Source organism: Drosophila elegans, unplaced genomic scaffold (genome assembly GCF_018152505.1).
Source record: "Drosophila elegans isolate 14027-0461.03 unplaced genomic scaffold, ASM1815250v1 contig_336, whole genome shotgun sequence".
Lineage (NCBI taxonomy): Eukaryota > Metazoa > Arthropoda > Insecta > Diptera > Drosophilidae > Drosophila > Drosophila elegans.
In genome coordinates, this window is record NW_024545715.1 from 413,169 (window position 1) to 422,169 (window position 9,001).

General features: G+C 43.7%; 1 protein-coding gene across 1 annotated transcript; it reads left to right on the forward strand.

The window, feature by feature from the left end:
* Positions 1 to 3,503: 3,503 nt before the first annotated feature.
* On the forward strand, positions 3,504 to 3,916 carry LOC121467281. The gene is made up of 2 exons (XM_041708592.1): positions 3,504 to 3,774; positions 3,841 to 3,916. The coding sequence occupies exons 1-2, from the start codon at positions 3,542 to 3,544 to the stop codon at positions 3,914 to 3,916; spliced, it is 309 nt and encodes a 102-aa protein (XP_041564526.1). The 5' UTR covers positions 3,504 to 3,541.
* The last annotated feature ends 5,085 nt before the right edge of the window (positions 3,917 to 9,001 follow it).

Sequence of the window (9,001 nt, forward strand, 5' to 3'; positions counted from 1 at the left end):
GTTCGTCTAACATAATTAATAACAGACTATGTATTGTAAAAATACATTGGGAAAGAGCAAATAGTAATATATCTGACTGCTGATCCCACTGGACTCCAAGTCCACTATTACGCCGTCTGTGCTTAGGTTAAGTTCCTTGCTAGTGTGACTTTGAGTGCCATTTAATATGTGAAAACTGACCGCGTTCCAGTATCATTCAGAAGACTTGATTCGATGTCTTGCATGAAGCATCGAATACCACTCGTAGCCTTGTGGACTCACTGGCTGGCTTCATCATACAATGATAAGGGATGTTGTAGTGTTTGTCACGAGCGCCATGCGGCTCATTTGTTCATACTCGTTCATGATCATCCTATATTATTATTATTATTATTGTTAAACGTTGATGATCTTAAGCAGGACAAACAAGTAGCCAATAGAAACCAATCCACAGCTTGTTAAGCGCGGGCCGTTTCAACATTGTGGGCAGTTATCGAGTCATCGAGAGGAACACACAAATAATATAATATAACAAAAAAAATGGAAAGTATGTACGATGAAAATAAGTTAAAATTGTAGTTTTTAAGACAGGCTTAGAGGTTAACTGACAAATTTGATTATGTAGAATTTTGAAACTATTACAAAGAAAATTCACGCCATGTACATGGCACATTAAATGTTAAGCGGCTTAACAGTTCTACGGAGCCAATATCTCCTTTGACAAGATAGTGCATATAAAAATAGTTACAAGCATGACTCTACGATTGTTATGGACCTGGTTCTTCGATGGGGCAAGGCCGGCTAGCCAGTCCATCTCGTGGTGGGGTTCTTCCCAGCCCTCAGTCCGCACAATAGCCCGGCTGATCGACCATCTCAGTCCGACGACATCAATAAGATCAAATGTAAACAAAACGAAATGCAAACAAAAATAGGATAAATAATGATAAACATTGGACGTTACTGGAAACTTTACTTGCACTGAACAATTTGGAGTTTAGGTGATGTACCCCGACACCCCCACCCTGCCTGAGATCCGGCATGCATCCTTCGCCAAATCTCCCTTCCGATGGCTATCATCAGCCTACTCCAGGGTCAGTCTCATTTCCCCCTCCCCATAGACGAACACTTAGCACAACATCCTCACGTTACAATTTTATTATTAACCATAAACATTCATCTTAAATTTTTGCTTTATATCTTCTGTTAACCTAACTCAAATGCAAATGCATCCCCTTGTTACAGCTGCGATGTCAAATTCATACGGCAACACTTCCTTTGAAATTGATTTAAGTTTTTATTACACCTTTGTTGACCCATATACGAATATATAAATATTGATCAATTCATAATTATTCATTTAAATTACCCTACATATTTGGAGCTCCAACCAGGGGTTTAATATTGAGATCAGCCCTATTTATACCCTCTGCCCAGCACCAGCATCACCCGGTTTTTTTCCCTGATCCCTTTCTCGGTTTTTCGCCAACGGCAGAGACCTCTTCCATTTGCATCACGTAGCCGCTCGGCTCTCATTCAGCTATCGGTGTGGGTGCAGTTCCTCATGGTTTGGTGTGGGTGGAGATACTTCTGGGCCAGGGGAGGTGGTGGAATCTAAGAGCGGATTAAGGTTCTCTTTTCTGACCGTCAACCAGAGCGCCTCTTACTCTCCACACTTCCCCTCCCTTTCTTGGCTCTGCTAACCTTTGAAAAACTGGTCACACTACCATCTCTTAGGGCGATATTTTCCTGTCGAACAACAACATTGATATCCTGCCTTGCCCCCCGATTTGCCTTTTGTGCCCAACGTAGGCCTACACCCACTAGACTCTTGTTTTGCTACCCAGGTATATATGTAAGTATGCGTGTGTACGTGTACAGCTACATCCACTATTTTTATTTACATTTTTAGGTCTTTTGCGTGGAAAATCCCAACAGGCTTCCCCCCCAGATCCTCCAATTCGTAGGCATTATTCCCTATAGGGCGTACGACTCGGCATTTCACATAATTTCGAGCAAACTTGGCATTGTACATCTTTCCAAAATTGCTCTGAGTGAAATTGCGTATGTAGATTTCTTGGTCAGGCTTGGCATGGAAAACTCGAGCCCGTTTATTATAGCGCTGACTGCTGCGTTCATATGCCTGATGAAGATTCTCCCGAATGTGATCGCGGATAAGTTGGCGCTTACCTACCGGATCCAGCGTCGTTATTTGATGTTCTGTGAAAGACTGCAGTTTTCTTGCCAGTTTGTAGCAGTTTCCATTTAGGAACATCTGTTGTCCAAATACTGCAAAGAACGGTGTTACACCCGTGGCCTCATGCACGGAATCACGAATCGACACTCCAATTTCCGGTAAGTATAGGTCCCAGTCTCGATTATAATTTTCTAAATACGTTCTAATTGCAGCTAGAATGGTCCGATTTACCCTCTCGGCTGCGTTGCTCTGTAGTGAATATACAGCGGTACGCATGTGGTGAATGCCGAATGCCGTGATCATGTCTTGGAATATTTTCGACACGAACTGTTTCCCATTGTCGGAGTGAATTACCTCAGGTACGCCAAATTTGTAAAACACCTCGTGCACCAGGAATTCGACCACGTTCCCAACACTCGCCTCCTTCATCGCTTTTAAAAAGGTAAATTTCGAAAAATGATCTACAACAACAAATATATATAATTGTCCCTTTTTGGACCTGGGATACTTTCCAAGAAAATCTATATAGATCTTCTGAAACGGCCGTTCCGTGACTACTTCTTGACCAATTCCGACTTGACAACGATAATTTGGTGGTTTTGATTCCTTGCATTTGGTGCAATTCCGGACATACTCCCGCACTTGTGTCGTCATAGCCGGCCAGTAGAAATGACGTTTCAGACGATGAAGTGTCTTTTTCATCCCCCCCGTGTGCAGCTTTGTGATCCTCGTGCGCGTTCGCTATTAGTGTAGATGTTATTCCTGTCGGGATCCACAGCTTCCAAATTGAGCCTTCTACTTGGTCGTCAAGTTGTTCGAATGTCGTTCTTTTGAAGACTAATCCTCCATCTACGCGTAAATCAGGCAATGTTGCTATATTTCGACTAATTTCTTCTCTTAATTCTTGGTATTCCGCGGACTCGAATTCTGTCGTCTGAAACCCAATGGCATCAGATAAATCGAAACTCAGCTCTGCTATGCAGCGTGATAGGGTGTCAGCAACCACGTTTTCAGTTCCCTTGCGATGCTCAATTTTAAAGTTGAAACTCTGAAGCCTTAAAGACCACCTTGCCAAACGCCCGTTTAGATCCTTGAGGGACACTAGCCACTTTAGGCTTGCGTGGTCCGTGATCGCAGTAAACGGCATCAGCTCCACGTAAGGCCTAAACTTTTCAACTGCTAATACCGCTCCCAGACATTCTTTTTCAGTGACGGAATACAAAATCTGATGTTTATTCAGCTTGGAAGAGAAGAAAGCTACGGGACGTTCTGAATTTTCGTCGTCCAACTGGAACAATACTGCTCCCACGTTTAAAATCAGCATGGACTAATACTGGGGCTGTAGTTAGCGCCATCTTTAAGTGCTTTATGGCCTCGACAGCCTCCGGAGTCAAGGAAAACTTGCCCCTTGGATGTTTCTTGAGGGCGTCAGTTAGCGGTGCTGCAATGGATGCAAAGTTTTTTATGAATCGTCTGTACCACCCTGCTGTACCTAGGAAGCTTCGTAACTCCTTTACGTTCTTCGGATCAGGAATCTTCTGTATGGCCAAGACTCTTTCTGGATCCATTTGCAGCTTTCCACCCCCAATGATAAACCCAAGGTATTTTAAAGATTTGAAACAAAATTTAGACTTCTTTAACTCTATCGTCAAATTTGCTCGTTTCAGGCATTGTGCTACCAAACGAAGATATCGCAGATGCGTTTGGAAGTCAGGAGCTATCACCAGAAGATCGTCCAGATAGACAAATACGTTTGATCGTAGTTGTGTCGGAATGACTTGGTCCATCAATCGACATAATCTTTGGGCCGCATTGCAGAGGCCGAAAGGCATCATCACGAATTGGTAAAGTGGTCGTCCGGCTACTGTGAAAGCGGTATACTTCCGGCTTTCCGGTTCCAATTTTATTTGCCAGAACGCAAATTTAAGATCGACGCTAGATATATAATATGTCTGGTCGATCCTAGACAATATGCCTTCGATACTCGGGAGAGGGTAGGCGTCCTTTACGTCCAAGCAGAATCTGTTTTTATCTGGCTTTCGCACGACCGTTGTTCTATTGCTCCACGGACTGTCACTAACCTCTATAACCCCTAGCTCTAGCATTTCGTCTACTTCCTTCCAGACCACTTCCTGCATCGCTGGTGATAGCGGGTAAAAACGATCTTTAAACGGTACTGCGCCCTCCACCAGCTGGATCTGGTGCTGTTCTGCTGCAGTCGTTCCTAGCCCGGCTTCTTCGTAAGTCAAAAATTCCTTCTTCACGTTTTCCAACTCCTCAGCTTCATTCTTTCCCAGGTCCCAAGCTTCTACCTCCGTTTCTTGTCTTCTATCTTCCGCATAGTGGCTGATCTGGGACATCTTGACTTCAGCTACTTGAGCTTGACTGGATTCGCTGTTTTCGTCGCCTAGAACTGCTGGAGCCAACTCAAAAGATCTCCAGAAATCGATCCCCAAGTACATCGATTGTTCCAGGTACGGGCATATGTAGAAGAGAATGTCCTTAACAATCCCCTTATATCCAACAGGAAGCTTTATTTTCCCGATTATGGATCTGTCTTCACCGGCAGCTGTTTTAACGACGGACACATATCTGTCCATCTCTACCCCGAGTTTGGCCATCAGCTCTCTACTGTCTTTGCCCAGTAGACTTACGGAGGCTTCTGTATCCAGCAGTCCCGCAATCTTCCGGCCGTGTATGGTCACCTCAGCGAAAACCCTTGGATCCGTTCTCGTTCCACGTTGGATTGCTTCAGCCACCTCCTGGCGCGTTTGTCGCCTCTTCTTAAAGCGGGAACGGGTCTTTAGAAGCCTGCGGCTGACTCCCCGCATACCTTCAAGCTGTCTGGCGTCAAAAATCCTGTTTCGTACTTCAATATATCTTTTTATTCTTTCTTCTGCTGGTAGAAATCTTAATTTATTAATCCCTTATCTATTTTGTTTATTAATAATATACTGATAATTTTCTTCTTCCTTATCATCTACTTCCACGCAGGTTTCTGGCCCAAGCGTTGCTCGCCTGCTTTCGTCACGCTTAGTCGGCCGTTTCCCGGACAATTCGGACATGTCGGAGTAAAGTGTTCCGGTTTCCCGTAGCGGTAGCAAAAGATTCTGCGTTCCTTGGCCACACAATCGCGGAACCCGTGATCAAACTGTCCGCAGTTCCAACAACATATCCTCTGCTTGGTCAACAGGTGAGCCTCCTCTATAATCACCTCTTCTTCCTTGTACTGCGATTCCGGTTCCGGTATGATTTCTTCGACTCTCTTTCCAGAGGACGAAAACTTCTGCCGTATGCTGGCCTGGGCTCTCGTCTGACAAAAGTGTCTTCCACTTCCAAGCATTCCTCGCGAAGCTGTTCCACGCTTCGTACCCTGACTGCGTAAACATACCGAGCGATATCCTCAGCGAGTCTTTTCTTAATCAACCGGATCATTTCGGACTCCGACATGGGTTGGGTAAGTCTAGTAGATAATCGTCGCATGGCTCCGAAATAATCCTCGACTGATTCCCCAGGTCTTTGTCGCCGTTCATGGAGAGCGCGTAGCCGCTCAAACTCACCACCGACGCCTCGAAACCTGGCGACAATTTCGTCCTTTAGTTCTGCCCAAACCTCGGGCGGTCGCTCACGAACAAATTGCCAATACCACTCGGCCGCTTTGCCCCTGCCCAGGTGAAGAAAACTGTCGAGGTCCTCATCCCAGGAACACCGACTTTGCCTTCGAAGAAACTCGACCCGGAAAACAAAATCTTCCACCATCATTTTGTTTGGGTCTCCATCGAAGTATATCTCCCACTTTTCAACTCGTCCCCACCTTGTAAATCTACCCTCGGCCTCCCTTTCCGCTTGCTGACGCAAGGCTCGCCCATCATCGAACCTAGGAGATCTCTGGATGGGTTCGTTCTGCGCGGAATACTGTTTTGCATCTAGCGATTGCGGACGTTGTGTATGCGGCGAAGCTGGAGGTACGCCTGTGGAATATTTTGGCTTAGTTCCAGTGCTCTTCCTGTCCTTCTCATCCTGCCTGCTGCTATGCCTGCTATCACTTCCGTCCTTCGCTACTTCTTGCATCTGTAGCAACTCTACTTGCTGTTTCAATGGTCCCATTGCCTCGGTAACAGCAATCATCATTTCAATAAACCCGCGCCGGATCTCCTCTTGCAAAGATCGGCTTATGGACTCCATCATTCCACCTCGTTGCGTCTCCTGAGCCTGGGCTAAGGCCACATTGACAGCCGATGTGATTTCCGATGGCAGGACCTTCGATGCTACTGGCAAATTCCAGCTGTCATCGTCTCCTTCTTGATGCTCCTTCCGAGGATTCCCTGGCGGAGGAGTCCTGTCTACCATTTTCCCCTTTGGCCTTAAAAAATACTTGCTCATCAACTTTTCCAAATCTATCTCTACTTAGATGTTTTACTAATATTTATCTTTTAATTTTTTTATAGTTTCGAACCGGCTGCGCATCCACAACACACAATGACAACAGAAAACAAAATTTCACAACTACAACAAGGAGGGAAAAACTCAACATTCACCGGAGCCAACTTCACCCCGGATTTCAGTGTCTTCAATTTCCAGCACAAGTTTCTCGGTGAGCGCTGTTGACCATCCCATCTTCCCCAGAAGACTAGGTGTCAAGGGCGCTCGCCATTCTATTATATATACTTCCCCTTACTTACATCACTAAATGATTGTTCTAGGAGTGAAGAGCCGCCATGAGTGCAACGCGTGGCCGACTTCTCTGGTCCCCACGGGCTACTCACAGTCGATATTCCACATCCTGACCTCATCAGGGGTAAGTAAGGGAAGTTTTCCCTATTTGGACTATATCTGATTCCGGTTATTATTCTGCTTTATTTTCCAGGCGCTCGAGTAGCACACCAAGCATCGGGATAGTCGCTAACTAGCCGAAGAAATATTTTCTGCTAGTGCCGAACCACCTTTACCGAGCACCCTCTTCCGTTCGTCAGATAAGTACCAATCTCTTTCAACAAAAAAAAATTTCCATTTACTTTGGGGTATCTTTGCTTCCAGATCCCCCGGCACCGCTCTACTATGAACCGACCATCAGGTCCTTCATAGGCCATCAGTCACCGAGGTACCCGAATCACCAAGTCCCTTCCGAGATCCTACCTCTCGGCTGGTTATTTATAATTCCCACCGGTGTGCAATTCGCATCCTTTTCAACCTTTTGGATGATAGGATCAGCGAATCCACTCCTGCCTTTAAATTGGGCGCCATCTATTGTTATGGACCTGGTTCTTCGATGGGGCAAGGCCGGGTAGCCAGTCCATCCCGTGGTGGGGTTCTTCCCAGCCCTCAGTCCGCACAATAGCCCAGCTGATCGACCATCTCAGTCCGACGACATCAATAAGATCAAATGTAAACAAAACGAAATGCAAACAAAAATAGGATAAATATTGATAAACATTGGACGTTACTGGAAACTTTACTTGCACTGAACAATTTGGAGTTTAGGTGATGTACCCCGACACCCCCCACCCTGCCTGAGATCCGGCATGCATCCTTCGCCAAATCTCCCTTCCGATGGCTATCATCAGCCTACTCCAGGGTCAGTCTCATTTCCCCCTCCCCATAGACGAACACTTAGCACAACATCCTCACGTTACAATTTTATTATTAACCATAAACATTCATCTTAAATTTTTGCTTTATATCTTCTGTTAACCTAACTCAAATGCAAATGCATCCCCTTGTTACAGCTGCGATGTCAAATTCATACGGCAACACTTCCTTTGAAATTGATTTAAATTTTTATTACACCTTTGTTGACCCATATACGAATATATAAATATTGATCAATTCATAATTATACATTTAAATTACCCTACCTATTTGGAGCTCCAACCAGGGGTTTAATATTGAGATCATTTTTATCTCGGGGTTTCTAAACTTATTAATATGAGACTTTTCCTTTTTCTACATTCGCATATAGTTGTGTAGGTTATTTACTTTACTTGCTAATTTACATCCCAACTGCTGCGAGACCTCCGCAAATTTACATATGTAATTTTATGCAAATGTATATTCTTTTCCTTGTTTCACGAAATTCTGATTATATCAAATTCTTTTTACTTACAAATACTACTTATATTATTTAGGAATGTTCTATATAGACATATGTTAAAAAACAATATATGATGTATGTATGTGGGATATATATAAGTTTTAGTGGTGCATAAATAATTCAATAAATTAACATATAAACTTAGATTAAGGTGGACGAACGACTTTTATTTAAATTATTGGGACGAAATTTTAAATAATATTAAGAGGGAATGTTTTATTTAATTTACTTAAAAACTATTTTAAGTCTTTCATCAATGCTGCTTTCATATTTTAACTTTTGTAGAGCAATAATGTTTTATAGTCGACAAAAAAAATTTCAACGAAAACAAATCCATTGCCAGTGTAGTCCGGCTAATTCAAAAGGTTTTAGGTATGTATATGATTAAAGGAATAATTCTTCCTGTCGTGGTCTGGCCCGGAGCCGGTTGCACGTGGTCCAGATATCGTGTAATTTATCTTTATTTCTTTTATTTATTTATTTATTTACTTCGCCAACGGTGACCTTAACCGGAAAATTTTAGATTATCTTTCCTTTTTTTTTCTTTTTATATTAAATTTTTTCTTTGGAACGGACTTACTTCTTCGTTGACGGTGCCTTCTTTTCCCGGTCCCGGTTGCGAGTCCTGTTTCCTGTCCTGTCCTGTCCAAACTCGTCCCGTTTCCTTTTCTGAAGATGTACGTTATATTATCTTGATACTACACTTTAGATTGATGTCCACTACCCCATCATCTAAC

Excerpts from the sequence above, each read along its gene's own strand:
- LOC121467281 (XM_041708592.1), top strand. The coding sequence starts at position 3,542 with ATGGCCTCGACAGCCTCCGGAGTCAAGGAAAACTTGCCCCTTGGATGT. Across the intron at positions 3,775-3,840 it reads CCCCCAATGATAAACCCAAG|GCATTGTGCTACCAAACGAA; the intron begins GTATTTTAAAGA and ends TGCTCGTTTCAG.